Source organism: Lithobates pipiens, unplaced genomic scaffold, assembly GCF_037356315.1.
Source record: "Lithobates pipiens isolate NorthernLeopardFrog02 unplaced genomic scaffold, aLitPip1_a1.2 Scaffold_55, whole genome shotgun sequence".
NCBI classification, from domain to species: Eukaryota; Metazoa; Chordata; class Amphibia; order Anura; family Ranidae; genus Lithobates; species Lithobates pipiens.
In genome coordinates, this window is record NW_027507877.1 from 137416 (window position 1) to 155446 (window position 18031).

The following is an 18031-nucleotide window of genomic DNA, read 5'->3' on the forward strand; positions in this document are numbered from 1 at the left end:
CTGTGCAATAAAATATTTTTTCCCTGTGTTGTGTTTTTTTTTGTACTTTATTTCACAGGTGAATGGGTAGGGGTACATTGTACCCCATACTCATTCACATAGGGTGGGGGGCCGGTATCCGGGGGCCCCCTTCTTAAAGGGGGCTCCCGGATTCCGATAAGCCCCCCGCCCGCAGACCCCGACAACCAACGGCCAGGGTTGTCGGGAAGAGGCCCTTGTCCTCATCAACATGGGGACAAGGTGCTTTGGGGTGGGGGGGCCGCGCGGCCCCCCCCTTCCCCAAGGCACCCCCCCATGTTGAGGGCACGCGGCCTGGTACGGCTCAGGAGGGGGGCGCGCTCGCTCGCCCCCCTTTCCTGGCCGGCCGGGTAGCGTGCTCGGACAAGGGTCTGGTGTGGACTTTGGGGGAACCCCCACGCCGATTTTTTTCGGCGTTGGGGTTCCCCTTTAAGCCCATTCCAGGCGGCGGAGCCCGCGACGTCTCCTTCGCGGGCCCCGCCTACCTGTACACGCGCTCGAAATGGGCGGATTTGCCTCCTCCTTACGTGGGCGAGTCCGTTCATTTCAAAAGTTGAGCGAACTGTTTGCCCAACCTTGTTCGTCAAACAGTCCGCTCGTGTGTGGGCAAGTCCGCTCATGCAAATTTTGAGCGGACTGTTTGCCGAAACTGTTTGACGAACAAGGTTGGGCAAACAGTCCGCGCGTGTGTACGCGGCCGTACATTTTTAAAGTGTAGCTCCAGTCAAAAAATCTATTTTTTAAGCTTTTTGGAAAACATAGGGAAGGGTTATCACCCCTGTATAATTTGTTTTGCCGTCCGTCTTTTTTCATCTCACTTCCTGTTGTCTCCTCCCGTTTGCAAGTAGGAGACATTTGTAAGTTGGATGTTTGAAAGTAGGGGCCTGCCCTATATGTTCTGCAAAAAAGGGGGCCTAAGGTGTTGCCACAACATTGTAAGCCCTCAAAGTGACTCTTGGTGGGTGCTGGAGCGCCCAGCTGTTAAAGATTATATCAAGAATTGTAATTACATGCCATTGTTGAGCAGTGGTAGAAAAATTGGGCCTTTGGTGGTTGTGGTGCTGGTGCCACAACACTATGTCCTCACAGTTACTCTCGGTGGGCAGTGGGCACAGGAACGGGCCCTGCTGTGAAATATTATATCAAGAATTGTAATTACATGCCCCTGTTAAACAGGGGCTGAAAAATTGGGCCTTAGGCACTGGTGCTGGTGCGACGACACTGCAACCTCTCCCATATACTCTAGTTGTGGTGCAGGAATGAGCCCGGCTGCAAAGCATTGCATCAAAAATTGTAATTAAACGCCCCTGTTAAACAAGGGCTGAAAAATTGGCCCTCAGGCACTGGCGCTGGTGCCACGAGACTGCAACCTCTCCCATATACTCCAGTTGTGGTGCAGGAATGAGCCCTGCTGCAAAGCATTGCATCAAAAATTGTAATTAAACGCCCCTGTTGAACAGGGGCAGAAAAATTGGGCTGGTGGCATCACCCAGAACCAAAAATGTTCTTCCAACATATCAGCGGAGGAGGAAGAGGATAGACAATCAACATAACAGGACAGTCACTCAGCATCAGCATAGGCAGTCTTGAAGGGATGTGATATTTCAAAAAAAATTATTCGGTTACATCAGCTTCAGGTGCTTGGTAGCTATGGGTGATTCAAGACTGATTCATCTTGATGAAGGTCGGTCGATCAACTGAGTCGGTGGACAGGCGCACCCTGTGATCGGTAACAAAGCCACCAGCAGCACTGAAGGTGCGTTCTGAAAGAACGCTGGATGCAGGACAGGCCAGTAGCTCAATTGCATACTGTGCAAGCTCTGGCCAGTGATCCATCCTCAAGACCCAGTAAGCCAGAGGATTTTCGGTGGGAAAGGTGTCCAAGTCTGACCTTGCCCCTAGGTATTCCTGCACCATGTAAATCAGACGCTGGCGATGGTTGCTGGAACCGATCATACCTTGGGGCTGCGGACTAAAAAATTGTCTGAACGCATCGGTCAGACGGCCACCTTCTCCACCGCTCCTTCTGATCGATGCCTCAGCAACACGTTGTCCAGGACCAGGAGTTTGTAACCTCCGGGAATGCGTTGCACAGACCTTTCTGCCTCCCGGAGATGTCTCATCCTCTGCTCCCTCTGCAACGGCAAGATAAGTTCAGCAACCTTACCCTTGTACCGTGGATGAAGGAGAGTGGCCAGCCAGTAATGGTCCCTCTCCTTGATCCGAAGAATACGAGGATCCTTCCGCAGGCTTTGCAGGATCAGGGAGGCCATGCAGCGTAGGTTAGCTGAGGCATTCGTTCCGGAGTCCTCTGGGTCACTAAGGACAACATGATCCGCAGCTACCTCCTCCCAGCCACGTACAAGACCACAGGTTTCTTGGGACTGTAAATCATCCCTACAAGACTGCTGCTGATGCTGAGTGCCAGCCTCCACCTCCATGCTGACACAATCATCCTCCTCCACCTCCTCATCCTCTTCCTGTGTGATGGGTGGCACAGCAGGAACACTGTCTGGATAAAGGGGGCCTTGAGAGGCAAGGAAGTCCTCCTCTTCCTGCCTCTGTTCTGCCTCAAGTGCCCTGTTCATTATTCCACGCAGTGTATGCTCCAAGAGGTGGACAAGAGGTACAGTGTCACTGATGCATGCACTGTCACTGCTCACCATCCTTGTGGCCTCCTCAAACGGTGACAGGACAGTGCATGCATCCCTGGTCATGCCCCACTGGCGTGGTGAGAAAAAACCGAGCTCCCCTGACCCTGTCCTGGTGCCGTAGTCGCACAGGTACTCATTGATGGCCCTTTGCTGCGTGTGCAGCTGCTGCAGCATGGCCAACGTTGAGTTCCACCTGGTGGGCATGTCACATATAAGGCGGTTCTTGGGCAGGTTCAACTCCTTTTGGAGCTCAGCCAGCCGAGCACAGGCATTAAATGATCGGCGGAAATGCACACAGACTTTCCTGGCCTGCTTCAGGACATCCTGTAAGCCCGGGTACCTGCCCAAGAACCGCTGCACCACCAGGTTAAGGACGTGAGCTACACATGGCACATGGGTCAGTTGTCCCTGTCGGAGGGCGGAGAGGAGGTTGGTGCCATTGTCGCAAACCACCATTCCTGGCTTAAGCTGGCGTGGTGTCAACAACCTCTCGGCCTGCCCCTGCAGAGCTGACAAAACATCTGCCCCAGTGTGGCTCCTGTCCCCCAAACAAACCAGCGCAAGCACGGCATGGCATTGTTTTGTCTGCGTACTTGCGTAGCCCCTGGAACGCTTACGGAGCACCGCTGGTTCTGAGGACAGAGCACTGGAAGAGGCCATGGAGGAAGAAGAAGAGGAGGGGGTGGAGGAGAGAGGTGTGTCACAACCAATAGTAGCATTTTGGAGGCGTGGTGGCAGAACAACCTCCAACACTACTGCACCTTGTCCTGCATCCTTCCCAGCTGCCAGAAGAGTGACCCAATGGGCCGTGAAAGAAAGGCAACGTCCCTGTCCATGCCTGATGGACCTTGAGTCAGCAGTAATATGCACCTTACCGCTGACCGCCCTGTCCAGCGAGGCAAGGACATTGCCTTCCACATGCCAGTAGAGAGCCAGAATCGCCTTCCGTGAGAAAAAGTGGCGTTTGGGGACCAGCCACTGAGGAACCGCACATTGTACAAACTCACGGAAGGGGGCCGAGTCTACCAACTGAAAAGGCAGCAGTTGAAGTGCTAGCAATTTAGCCAAGCTGGCATTCAACCGCTGGGCATTTGGATGGCTGGGAGTTTACTTCTTTCGGCGGTCCAGCAGCTGGGGCAGGGGCATTTGCCTGCTATAATCGGACGTGGGTGTACTGCTAGCAGAGTGCCTGCAAGCACTTGGCTGTGACACACCTAATTCTACACCTTCATTCCTCTCAGAGCAGGTTTCAGAGAGGACTGAAGGTCTAGTGGGGTTGGAGATCCCAGCTGATGAGGAGCAAGGAGAGGTCTGCTTTGTTCTTTGGTGTGGGTCTTTGAGGTGTGCTTGCCAACGAGCTGCATGGCAGGTCAACATATGTCTGGTCAAGCATGTGGTGCCCAAGCGGCTGATGTTTTGGCCACGCGAGATACGCTTGAGACATATGTTGCAAATAGCAGCGGTGCGATCTGATGCACTCGTCTCAAAAAAGGCCCACACCAAAGAACTTTTAGAATAACGCGCAGAGGCAGCGCCCAGCACAGGCGGAGCTCTGCAGTGTGATTCAGTCGGTGTGCTGCCCCTAAGCTGGCCCCCGGAGGGCATCCTGCCTCGTTGGATATGTGCCTCCTCCTCCTCCTCTCTCCTAGCAGGCACCCATGTGGAGTCAGTGCCCTCATCATCCCCTCCCTCTTCATCGCTGAGCAAACCTGGCAGTATGCTGCAGCTTGTGGAACATGACTGCCAGATTGCTGTCCTTCTTGAGCATCCCCTCTCTCTGCGCTCATGCTACTGCCTTCCTCTAGCTGAGTATCATCATCAGAGCCTACAAAAGACTGGGCATCCTCCTGGAGCATGTACCCAACACTGTGCTCAAAGAGTTCAGGAGACTCCTCAGGAGGACGTGGTGGGTCTTGGGAAGGAGTCACTGATGATGACATTGAGAGGAGGGAAGATGATGCGTTGGCAGCTGCTTTGCTAGTACCCTGAACCTGGGTGAGAGAGGATGAGGAGGATGAAGAGGGCTTGGTCATCCACTCTACCAAGTCTTCGGCATGTTGCGGCTCAACATGTCCAGCTGCCGAAAAGAAGGACAAGCGTGTCCCTTGGCCACGTGCTGATGATGACGATGCACCACGTCCACGACCAGCACTGTTGTCTCTAGACACAGAGCCTGCTTGCCATCTTTTATCGGCTCGTGCCTGTCTGCCTCTCCTTGTTGGCCTTCCAGACATGGTAATGGCCTGAAGGGAGATGGGAAAACCAGCAATTGGGTAGTGTATATTGTGCTGGATGCACACACAACACCCACTCCTGCAGATGGCAGATGGCTCAATTAGAGAAGAGCTATGTAGTTGGATATAACGGTGTATTCTGCGGTCAGGGCACACAGACAGCACGCACAATCTCCTACAACTGACTGCAAGTTCTATTTAAAAAGAGCAAGATAGCTAGCTATACAGGTGGATATAACGGTATATTCTGCGGTCAGGGCATGCAGACAGCACGCACAATCTCCTACAACTGACTGCAAGCTCTATTTAAAAAGAGCAAGATAGCTAGCTATATAGGTGTATATAATGGTGTATACTGCACTACAGAAGAGCAAGAACGCAAAATCCTGCCTGTGGCCAATCATGGCTCTCCTCGCTGCCGGCGCTGTGATTGGCCAAGCATGCGGGGTCACAGTGCATGCTTGGCCAATCATGAGCCAGCAATGCACTGCGATGGCGCAGTGCATTGTGGGCCGTGAGCGCCACACGAATTTGGTGCGAACGGCCCATAACGTTCGGTATTCGCCGAACGAAGCTCATCCCTAATCAGCACCATGGGTTCTTCTAAGCAGTTGTCTAGAAAACCGAAACTGAAAATAGTTGACGCTCACAAAGCTGGAGAAGGCTATAAGAAGATAGCAAAGCGTTTTCAGATTTGTCAATATCCTCTGTTCGGAATGTAATTAAGAAATGGCAGTCATCAGGAACAGTGGAAGTTAAAGCAAGATCTGGAAGACCAAGAAAAATATCAGACAGAACAGCTTGCAGGATTGTGAGAAAAGCAATTCAAAACCCACGTTTGACTGCACGATCCCTCCAGAAAGATCTGGCAGACACTGGAGTTGTGGTACACTATTCCACTATAAAGAGATACGTGTACAAATATGGTCTTCATGGAAGAGTTATCAGAAGAAAACCTCTTCTACGTCCTCACCACAAAAATCAGTGTTTGCACTTTGCAAATGAACATATAGAGAAGCCTGAGGCATTTTGGAAACAAGTTCTGTGGACCGATGAGGTTAAAAAAAAGGAAGGGTCTGAATTTTGGGGGGTCCCCTACGCCTTTAAAAAAAAGAAAATTGGCGCAGGGTTCCCCTTAAAATCCATACCAGACCTTAAGGGGGATCCCATGCCCTTTTTTTCAATGAGTTTTATTGCTGAGACCCGACAATTCATTACAGCCGCAATCAGTTTTAAATTACTTTTTTCCTTTAGAGATGTCATTTTGCTGTGGTATTGTTCTAAACACAGAAAAAAATTGCCATTTTACAGGCATATTATAGACACTCCCCAGGTACGATATTTAAAGGAATATTTCATTTTTATTGTTTCACTTTAAGAGTTATTAAAATCACTGTTCCTGGAAAAAAACAACCTTTTTAAAAACGTTTTTGCATTGATACATGTCCCCTGGGGCAGGACCTGGGTCACAAACACTTTTTATGGCAGCCTTTAAAATGAGCACTTTTGGTTTTTCATGTTAGTGTCCCATAGACTTTAACAGGCTTTCGAATTTGCCGCGAACAACGCATGCTGTTCGGCAAACAGGCGAAAACCCTGCTTTATGTTTGACTCAAACGTCAGGCTCATTGCTATCCACCAGTATCACAGACTGCTCACCTCACATATGAGTCAAATCAGCAGTGTTCCCCTCTGGGGATAATGAAGATTACTGGCGTGGTGTGGAAGCTCAACCTCCTTTATCCCAGGCACCTTCTTTGGGTTCTACAGAACCCCCGATCGTCTTGCCAAATACGATGTAATATGCAAAAAAGAAGGCAACATCTAGTGCTATCCGTCTGAGATAATTTAATAGTATAAAAATGGTAGGTACACTCACAAGTGTGGCACAATAAGCCTGTGCTAGCTGTAACGGCATTCAGACAACCTAGTCTCCAGATGGCCACGATGTGATGTTAGTACGCAGGCTCCGCCCCTAGATGCGTGTCGTCAGGGCATTGACTTCTTCAGTAGGGGTCTCCCTACATTTGTTGTCGGGGAATTGACTTCTGCAGTGGGGGGGGTCTCCCTACGTGTGTTGTTGGGGGAATTGACTTCTGCAGTGGGGGTCTTCCTACTGTAGAAGTCAATGCCCTGACAGCATGCATCTAGGAGGCGGAGCCTGCGTACTGATGTCACATTGCAGTCATCTCGAGACTAGGTTGTCTGAATGCTGTTACAGCTAGCACAGGCTTATTATGACACACTTGTGAGTGTAATCACCATTTTTATAGTATTAAATCTCAGACGGAGAGCACTAGATGTTGCCTTCTTTTTTGCATATTACATTTTATTTGGTAAGGCGATCGAGGGTTCCAAAGAAACCATAAAAAGGTGCCTGGGATAAAGGAGGTCCACACCATGCCAGTAATCTTCATTATCCCCAGAGGGGCACACATTGCCGATTTGACTCAGATGTGGGGTGAGCAGTCTGTGATACTGGTGGCGGTGAGCACTACCATTTTTCTGAAAAACGCCCACTTTGGGTGAAATTATATATGTTTGGATCCACTTCAATCAGCCATCAGTTTATCTTTATGAACTTTGATTCACTTATCATATTCAGTGGACTTAATTAATTATGTTTGCACTTATGAAATCATCAAATTGATATTTTATATGATCTACTTTTTTGGTTTATAAAATATACAATGTTAACCCAACACAACCCTGGAAGGCCTGCAAGGCTCTCTTAGCATAGATGGACCTTGAAGTATCCCCAGAGAACGTTATACCAGAGGTTAGGATATCAGAGACTTTATGTGATGCTCAGATTTAGGAGCAGAGAGGTCATTGTAGAAAAATCAAAAAGTTTTTTTTTTATAGAAATAACAGCCAAATAGAAATATAGCCAAATTAATGTTTGTGAGTTGATTGGTAGCTCAGATGAGCAGTGCAGTGAGAAATCTGCAAATGGAAAAGGGGTTTGTGATGAATTGAATCATAATTTCTGAAATGAGCTACGAGAGCCAGCAGCAATCTACTATCCAAGATTGGGTTCGATTTACAGCCCGAGGTCTCTGTATTTTCACCCAATGGCCTCTTTCAATATAGACAGTACAAAGAATAGCCCCACCCCTGAGGAGTTGTTTACCTGAGACTCTGAGAAGTAGCAATACTGACTGCAGAGTGGCGCACATCAACAGCAATGCCATGAGCAGCGCAGGGACAAGGCAATCACTGCGCGATAGTCCAGGGGCCACATTCTTATCTCTGGATGATATAAGGCCCACATGTGCCAAATGAGATTCCTTTGGAGCCTCCTGGTGGCAGCTGGATAAATTGGGGGCCACATGTCCAGAAGAAGGTCCTGGAAATACACAGAGAACATAGAACTGTGAATGATGGTCATGATACATTCTGAGCAGTGTGTATGTTAGGTTATGGGTCTCTCCAAATCCTTTATTTATGGTATAGATCGGCCCCCGGAGGAGAAGGAACTTCAGTGGAGGGGCCGCATGACTGGGGGGATGCTGTTTTAGATGCACCAGTAGTGGGCAGGAAGGGGGGGTATAGCTATGGGACTCATGGTGTTACCTGTAGTATTTCTTAGCATGAGGTTAGAGTGGGGCTTTTCATTCGGGCACAGCGTGTAAGCCCTTGTACACACGGTCGGACATTCCAACAACAAAATCCGTCGCATTTTTTCCGACGGATTTTGTCCGAAACTGGTGTTGCATACACATGGTAGGATAAAGTTGTCAGAAAATCCAATCGTTCAGAACGTGATGACATTTGTTCCTTGCGACGGGACTACGTTGCGGCTAGTAGCCAATAGCTTTGGTCTCGTAATTTGATCTGAGCATGTGTGGCACTTTATCCGATCGGAATTCTCTACAAGGTCCGATCGGATCATGTTGTCGCAAAAATTTTATATCCAGCTCTCAAACTTTGTTGGTCGGACATTCCGATGGAAAAAGTCCAATGGAGCACACACACGGACGGATTATCTGACAACACAACGGACATTTTCCGTCAGAATTTCCTACCGTGTGTACAAGAGGTAACACACAAACTTAGTGTTTTCTCTCCCTCCCTCCCTATTGGCAGCTGTATGGATGTGTGTCGTGTTTTTTTTCTGTGTGTTTTCTGTTGTTTCAGGTTTTGGTGGCAGGGGTCTCTGGTTCCTGAAGATCAGAATGGTGATGGCATTATGCCACATGCACGTGGTCGGAATTTCGGCCAGCAAAAGACCGATGAGAGCTTTTCGTCGGAAAATACGACCGTATGTGTGCTCCATTGGAATTTTCCTGGCCGAATATCCACCAGCAAAAGATTGAGAGCATGTTCTCAATTTTTCAGACGGAAAACGATTCTATTGTTCCGATCATGTGTATGCAATTCCGATGTGCAAAAACTCACGCATGCTCAGATTCAACTACAAGATTGAAGCTATTGGCTATTGGGTATTGAACTTCCTTTTTTCTAGTCCCGTTGTACGTGTTGTTTTTATTTTTTTTAGTTTTTAATTTAAAACTGCTTGCGGTTGTAATGTAATGGCAGGTTCCGGCAATATGGATGAAAATCATTAATAAAAATGGCATGGGTAGCCCCCCTGCCCATCACTAGCCCCTTTGGGTCTTGTACGGATATTAAGGGGAACCCCGTACCCATATTAAAAAAAGGAAAGGTGTGGGGCCCCCAGGCCCTATATACTCAGAACAGCAGTATACAGGCGGTGAAAACAAGACAGGGACTGTGTAGGTTTGTTGTGTTAAGTAGAATCTGTTTGTAATTTTGAACTGGTACATTTTTGGAGTGCACCACTTTCTGTAGCATTACCCCAATTCATAATTAACCCTTGCCGATCACTTACATATACTGGGGGCGGTGGCCCTCTGTGGCGAAATCATGGACCTGTATGTGATTTCACTCTTCCAAGGCCTGGGAACAAACAAACTGTGATTAGACACAGCGGGAGCCAATCAGCGGGCCCACCGATTGTTCCCTAGGCAGACGGAATGGCAGTCTGCCGATGTAAACAAGGCAGATCGCCATTCTGTGACATAAGAAGATGGAGATCTTGTGTTTCTACTAAGCAGGAACACGGGTCTCTGTCTTCTTATGCCCCGTACATGCAGTCAGATTTTCCAATGGGAAATGTTGGATGTGAGTCTGTTGGCTTGATGTGAGCTTGTTGGTTGGTGTACACACCATCGAACATTTGTTGGTGGACTTTCCACCAACAAATGTTGGCTAGCAGGTTCTCAAATTTTCCACCAACAAAACGTTGTTGTCGGACTTGGCAATCATGTGTACACAAGTCCGTCGCACAAAAGTTCCTGCATGCATGGAATCAAGTATGAGTCGGAAGCACTTGGTCTTGTAAAACGTAAAAGCGTTCATAATAGAGATATCACATGACCATTGAACTTCCTTTTTATTGGCTCGTTGTAGGTCTTGCACGTCACCACGTTCCCACGTTTGTGATTGGTGGCCAACATTTGTGTGACCGTGTGTATGCAAGACAAGTTTGAGCCAACACCCTTTGAACAAAAATCCACAGTTTTGTTGTCGGAAAGTCCGATTGTGTGTATGCGGCATAACAGTTAAAGCACCTCCCCCCACACAGTTAGCAAGCACCTCCTAGGCACACATTTAACACTTTGACTGCCCTTGATGTTAACCCCTTCCCAACCAGTATCATTAGTACAGTGACAGTGCATTTTTTTTAACACTGATCACTGTATTGGTGTCACTAGTCCCCAAAAAGTTGTCAAAAGTGTTAGTTAAAGTGGTTGTAAACCCATTACAACCACTTTAACCTATAGGTAACCCTAGATTAAGGCTTATCTGTAAGTGCAAGAAATATCTCCCAAACCTAAAAGGTTTAGGAGATATTTGTAGAACTAGCTGCACCAATGTCTGTGGCCGCATGCCGTTTCTAACGTGCGCATGCGCGGGAGTGACATCATCGCTGCTCCGGCCAGTCACAGCGCCGGAGCCGCGATACCCAGTAGTCACTCTGGGATAGATGGCGGCATCAGAGGAGGGGAACAAGGACCGCTTCAGGGGCTTCCATCTCAGGTAATTCATATGTATGCATAGTAGCTGTAACGTACCTTGGATGTGAGCCTGACGTGCAGAGGGAGACCTCCTGTACCACCCCGGCTCGGAGACCACTGGAGTGGGGACAGTGGTGGTAAGAGCACGGGGAGGTAAAGGTGCCTGTTTGGCCCTCACTGCTTGGAGCTGTATAGCCAAGTGGAAGCTGGAAAAGCAGATACGGAGATCAGCGGATGCAGGCCAGCAAATGTAGCGGATGCAGGTCAGCAGATGCAGGTTTGCAGAGCTGCGGATGCAGGTCAGCAGATGCAGGTTTGCAGAGCTGCGGATGCAGGTCAGCAGATGGAGGTTTGCACAGCAGCAGATGCAGGTTTGCAGAGCAGCGGATGCAGGTTTGCACAGCAGCTGATGCAGGTCAACAGATGTAGGTTTGCACAGCAGCGGATGCAGGTCAGCAGATACAGGTTTGCAGAGCAGCAGATGCAGGTCAGCAGAGCAGCAGATGTAGGTCAGCAGATGGAGGTTTGCAGAGCTGCAGATGCAGGTTTGCACAGCAGCTGATGCAGGTCAGCAGATACAGGTTTGCAGAGCAGCGGATGCAGGATAGCATATGCAGGTTTGCAGAGCAGCGGATGCAGGTCAGCAGATGCAGGTTTGCGGAGCAGCGGATGCAGGTCAGCAGATGCAGGTTTGCAGAGCTGCGGATGCAGGTCAGCAGATGCAGGTTTGCAGAGCTGCGGATGCAGGTCAGCAGATGCAGGTTTGCAGAGCTGTGGATGCAGGTCAGCAGAGCTGTGGATGCAGGTCAGCAGATACAGGTTTGCAGAGCAGCGGAGGCAGGTCAGCAGATGCAGGTTTGCAGAGCAGCGGATGCAGGTCAGCAGATGCAGGTTTGCGGAGCAGCTGATGCAGGTCAGTAGATGCAGGTTTGCAGAGCAGCAGATGCAGGTCAGCAGATGCAGGTTTGCAGAGCAGCAGAGGCAGGTCAGCAGATGCAGGTTTGCAGAGCAGTGGATGCAGGTCAGCAGATGCAGTTTTGCGGAGAAGCGGATGCAGGTCAGCAGATGCAGGTTTGCAGAGCAGCGGATGCAGGTCAGCAGATGCAGGTCAGCAGAGCTGTGGATGCAGGTCAGCAGATACAGGTTTGCAGAGCAGCGGAGGCAGGTCAGCAGATGCAGGTTTGCAGAGCAGCGGATGCAGGTCAGCAGATGCAGGTTTGCGGAGCAGCGGATGCAGGTCAGTAGATGCAGGTTTGCAGAGCAGCAGATGCAGGTCAGCAGATGCAGGTTTGCAGAGCAGCAGAGGCAGGTCAGCAGATGCAGGTTTGCAGAGCAGTGGATGCAGGTCAGCAGATGCAGATTTGCGGAGAAGCGGATGCAGGTCAGCAGATGCAGGTTTGCAGAGCAGCGGATGCAGGTCAGCAGATGCAGGTTTGCAGAGCAGTGGATGCAGGTCAGCAGATGCAGGTTTGCAGAGCTGCGGATGCAGGTCAGCAGATGGAGGTTTGCAGAGCAGCTGATGCAGGTTTGCAGATGCAGGTCAGCAGATGCAGGTTTGCAGAACAGCAGAAGCAGGTCAGCAGATGCAGGTTTGCAGAGCAGCGGATGCAGGTTTGCAGAGCAGCGGATGCAGGTTTGCAGAGCAGATGCAGGTTTGCAGAGCAGCAGAGGCATGTCAGCAGATGCAGGTTTTCAGAGCAGCGGATGCAGGTCAGCAGATGCAGGTTTGCAGAACAGCAGAATCAGGTCAGCAGATGCAGGTTTTCAGAGCAGCGGATGCAGGTCAGCAGATGCAGGTTTGCAGAGCAGCGGATGCAGGTCAGCAGATGCAGGTTTGCAGAACAGCAGAAGCAGGTCAGCAGATGCAGGTTTTCAGAGCAGCGGATGCAGGTCAGCAGATGCAGGTTTGCAGAGCAGCGGATGCAGGTCAGCAGATGCAGGTTTGCAGAGCAGCTGATGCAGGTCAGCAGATGCAGGTTTGCAGAGCAGCTGATGCAGGTCAGCAGATGCAGGTTTGCAGAGCAGCAGATGCAGGTCAGCAGATGCAGGTTTGCAGAACAGCAGAAGCAGGTCAGCAGATGCAGGTTTTCAGAGCAGCAGATGCAGGTCAGCAGATGCAGGTTTGCAGAGCAGAGGATGCAGGTCAGCAGATGCAGGTTTGCAGAGCAGCGGATGCAGGTCAGCAGATGCAGGTTTGCAGAACAGCAGAAGCAGGTCAGCAGATGCAGGTTTGCAGAACAGCAGAAGCAGGTCAGCAGATGCAGGTTTTCAGAGCAGCGGATGCAGGTCAGCAGATGCAGGTTTGCAGAGCAGCGGATGCAGGTCAGCAGATGCAGGTTTGCAGAGCAGCTGATGCAGGTCAGTAGATGCAGGTTTGCAGAGCAGCGGATGCAGGTCAGCAGATGCAGGTTTGCAGGTCAGCAGATGCAGGTCAGCAGATGCAGGTTTGCAGATCAGCGGATGCAGGTCAGCAGATGCAGGTTTGCAGAGCAGTGGATGCAGGTCAGCAGATGCAGGTTTGCAGAGCAGTGGATGCAGGTCAGTAGATGCAGGTTTGCAGAGCAGCGGATGCAGGTCAGCAGATGCAGGTTTGCAGAGCAGTGGATGCAGGTCAGCAGATGCAGGTTTGCAGAGCAGCAGATGCATGTAAGCAGATGCAGGTTTGCAGAGCAACGGATGCAGGTCAGCAGATGCAGGTTTGCAGATGCAGGTTTGCAGAACAGCAGATGCATGTCAGCAGATGCAGGTTTGCAGAGCAACGGATGCAGGTCAGCAGATGCAGGTTTGCAGAGCAGCGGATGCAGGTCAGCAGATGCAGGTTTGCAGAGCAGTGGATGCAGGTCAGCAGATGCAGGTTTGCAGAGCTGCAGATGCATGTCAGCAGATGCAGGTTTGCAGAGCAACGGATGCAGGTCAGCAGATGCAGGTTTGCAGAACAGCAGATGCATGTCAGCAGATGCAGGTTTGCAGAGCAACGGATGCAGGTCAGCAGATGCAGGTTTGCAGAGCAGCGGATGGAGGTCAGCAGATGCAGGTTTGCAGAGCAGTGGATGCAGGTCAGCAGATGCAGGTTTGCAGAACAGCGGATGCAGGTCAGCAGATGAAGGTGTGCAGAGCAGCGGATGCAGGTCAGCAGATGCAGGTTTGCAGAACAGCAGATGCATGTCAGCAGATGCAGGTTTGCAGAGCAGCAGATGCAGGTCAGCAGATGCAGGTTTGCAGAACAGCAGATGCATGTCAGCAGATGCAGGTTTGCAGAGCAGCAGATGCAGGTCAGCAGATGCAGGTTTGCAGAGCAGTGGATGCAGGTCAGCAGATGCAGGTTTGCAGAGCAGCAGATGCATGTCAGCAGATGCAGGTTTGCAGAGCAGTGGATGCAGGTCAGCAGATGCAGGTTTGCAGAGCAGTGGATGCAGGTCAGCAGATGAAGGTTTGCAGAGCTGCGGATGCAGGTCAGCAGATGCAGGTCAGCAGATGCAGGTTTGCAGATCAGCGGATGCAGGTCAGCAGATGCAGGTTTGCAGAGCAGCTGATGCAGGTTTGCAGATGCAGGTCAGCAGATGCAGGTTTGCAGAACAGCAGAAGCAGGTCAGCAGATGCAGGTTTGCAGAGCAGCGGATGCAGGTTTGCAGAGCAGCGGATGCAGGTTTGCAGAGCAGATGCAGGTTTGCAGAGCAGCAGAGGCATGTCAGCAGATGCAGGTTTTCAGAGCAGCGGATGCAGGTCAGCAGATGCAGGTTTGCAGAACAGCAGAATCAGGTCAGCAGATGCAGGTTTTCAGAGCAGCGGATGCAGGTCAGCAGATGCAGGTTTGCAGAGCAGCGGATGCAGGTCAGCAGATGCAGGTTTGCAGAACAGCAGAAGCAGGTCAGCAGATGCAGGTTTTCAGAGCAGCGGATGCAGGTCAGCAGATGCAGGTTTGCAGAGCAGCGGATGCAGGTCAGCAGATGCAGGTTTGCAGAGCAGCTGATGCAGGTCAGCAGATGCAGGTTTGCAGAGCAGCGGATGCAGGTCAGCAGATGCAGGTTTGCAGAGCCTTTGTCTTGCAGGGGTTTTATTTTTTATTTTATTTATTTTTTATGAGGCTTTACTTCCTCTTTAATTTAATTTGTCTGCCGCAATGGCACACTCTATAAGCTGCTGATCACCTCCATTACTAGAAAAAAAATAAAATTCAATAATTATATCGTAGACGTGATAACTTTTGCGCAAACCAATATATATATACGCCTATTGAGATTTTTTTCACCAATAACATGTAGCAGAACACACACTGGCCTAAACTAATGGAAGAAATTTGATTTTTTTTACTTTTTTTTATTGGATGTTTTACACCAGAAAATAAAAAAATATTGTTTTCAAAATTGTGGCTGTTTTTTTGTCTATAGCACAAAAAATAAAAACTGCAGAGGTGATCAAATACCACCAAAAGGAAGCTCTATTTGTGGGGGGGGGGGGAAGGAAATAAATTTTATTTTGGATACAGCGTCGCACGACCGCGCAATGGTCAGCTAAAGTAATGCAGTGCCGTATCGTAAAAAAAACGGCCTGGTCATAGGGGGGAAACCTTCCAGAGCTGAAGTGGTTAACGTAATACCGATGTATTAAATGAAATCCTCACCCCCAGCACTCACAGAGGAGAATGATAGAATTTGATGGGCAGATATTACGTATATATAAAGGTTCTAATAACTTCCCCATCTGTACAATTCTGTTTATAGCTCAGTACAAGGAGAGGCGATGACCTTCAGCAATAACCTCCATCAACTACTCAAACCTCCCAGAAGCTGATCTGTGATTGGTCACTCTGGGGTTCAGCACAGCGTTGTCCCCAGGCATGTACTGGCCATTGGGACTACAGGGAGTTTCCCGGTGGGCCGATGGCTCAGTGGGCCACTCTGCTGTAAGGGGGCTGCTGATGGGACACTCTGATGTAAGGGGGCTGCTGATGGGACACTCTGATGTAAGGGGGCTGCTGATGGGACACTCTGATGTAAGGGGGCTGGTGATGGGACACTCTGATGTAAGGGGGCTGCTGATGGGACACTCTGATGTAAGGGGGCTGGAGATGGGACACTCTGATGTAAGGGGGCTGGTGATGGGACACTCTGATGTAAGGGGGCTGGTGATGAGACACTCTGATGTAAGGGGGCTGCTGATGGGACACTCTGATGTAAGGGGGCTGCTGATGGGACACTCTGATGTAAGGGGGCTGGTGATGGGACACTCTGATGTAAGGGGGCTGGTGATGGGACACTCTGATGTAAGGGGGCTGCTGATGGGACACTCTGATGTAAGGGGGCTGGTGATGGGACACTCTGTTGTAAGGGGGCTGGTGATGGGACACTCTGTTGTAAGGGGGCTGGTGATGGGACACTCTGTTGTAAGGGGGCTGGTGATGGGACACTCTGTGTTAAGGGGGCGGGTGATGGGACACTCTGATGTAAGGGGGCTGGTGATGGGACACTCTGTGTTAAGGGGGCGGGTGATGGGACACTCTGATGTAAGGGAGTGCTGATGGGACACTCAAAATGTAAGTGGGCCGGTCTGGATGAAGTCCAGGGCCAAACTCCTGTCCCAGTCCAGCCCTGGTTGTCCCCTATGATAGACTACAGCTGTGGGCCCTCCGTACCCCACTGTGTTACCCCCATCCCTCCCCCCGGGTTACCTGCTTTCTGGGCGCTCCTCTGGACAGACTCCACGTCCTCCTCCATGGTGTCTTTGCTCTCATATGATGTTCTGTGGTTCCTCATCTGAAGGAGAAGAGGTAGTGAGACCTGAGAGCTCCTCTGTGTCTGCAGATTGTGGTCAGCCGTGTACGGGGGCCGGGAGGAACCAGAACGTGACGTCTAATAGAGATGATGGGGCTGATTTTGTTGGAGCTATGAGGGAAGTGGATTAAGCACAGGGCCTACTTGACTGGACGGAAGGGGGAATCAGGCAGTATGGAGTCAACTTTTTTAACTGCTTGCCGACCAGCCGCCATCATTATACTGTAGTAGGTGACCATGGCTTTAAGAGCGATAGTGGGCACACGCACGCCCGTGTGGCGCGACGCTGGAACCAATCGCGGGTGGCCAGCGGCCGCTTAGGGTTGCCACCTGTCCAGGATTCACCCGGACAGTTCGGGTTTGGAACCATGCGTCCGGATTTCAGACTGCCTGAAACCCGGACACATTATTCAGACTGGACTATGGCTTCCCAGCAGGGTTGCTGGCTGCAGTTGTCTAAGCTGAGAGTGACTGTTACATTCTTTCACGCTGCCCAAAGCCAACACTAACACCCCCCCCCCAAACACACACACAAATGGGAGAGAAGCGAGGGCTCGATCTGCACCTCTCCCCCCCCCACCCCCTACCCCTCTGTGTCTGCCCACACTTCAATCCCCGGCGCTGTACTTCAGAAAAGGAAAGTGGGGGCTTGAAATTTGAAGTCCAGCAGCCTCAGATACATCTGGATGAGAGGTGCTGATTGCCAGAGTTCTCCTTATCATCAGAGTCTGCAGAGTCCCCCCTTACAGTGAAAAGGAACTCTACGAGTTCAGATGTAAAAGGGGAACTCTGCAGACTCTGATGTAAAGGGGGACTCTTGTTATTAACTTCATATGATTAGAAATGTTATTTAACCACTTTCAGACCGGACCATTTTGCTGGTCAAAGACCAGACCACTTTTTGCGATGCGGCACTGCGTCGCTTTAACTGACAATTGCGCGGTCGTGCGACGTGGCTCCCAAACAAAATTGACGTCCTTTTTTTCCCATAAATAGAGCTTTCTTTTGGTGGTATTTGATCACCCCTGCGGTTTTTATTTTTTGCGCTATAAACAAAAATAGAGCGACGATTTTGAAAAAAACGCATTATTTTTTACTTTTTGTTATAATAAATATCCCCCAAAAATATATAAAAAAACATTTTTTTCCCTCAGTTTAGGCCGATACGTATTCTTCTACATATTTTTGGTAAAAAAAAAAATCGCAATAAGCGATTATTGATTGGTTTGCGCAAAAGTTATAGCGTTTACAAAATAGGAATAGTTTTATAGCATTTTTATTAATAATTTTTTTTTTTTTTTTTTACTAGT

At 49.9% G+C, this 18031-nt stretch overlaps 1 protein-coding gene across 3 annotated transcripts in view; it reads right to left on the reverse strand.

Annotated features, from left to right (window-relative positions):
* The window catches only part of LOC143957726 (killer cell lectin-like receptor subfamily G member 1), a 65183-nt gene extending 48462 nt beyond the window's left edge, over positions 1-16721 (reverse strand). For all 3 annotated transcript variants that reach the window (XM_077467427.1, XM_077467428.1, XM_077467426.1), the window contains exons 1-2: positions 16619-16721; positions 8040-8255 (exon numbers count right to left, since the gene is read on the reverse strand). In XM_077467427.1, coding sequence (XP_077323553.1) covers positions 8040-8255; positions 16619-16703 — 301 coding nt within the window. In that variant the 5' untranslated portion in view covers positions 16704-16721. The remainder of the gene's footprint in view (positions 1-8039; positions 8256-16618) is intronic.
* Positions 16722-18031: the final 1310 nt, after the last annotated feature.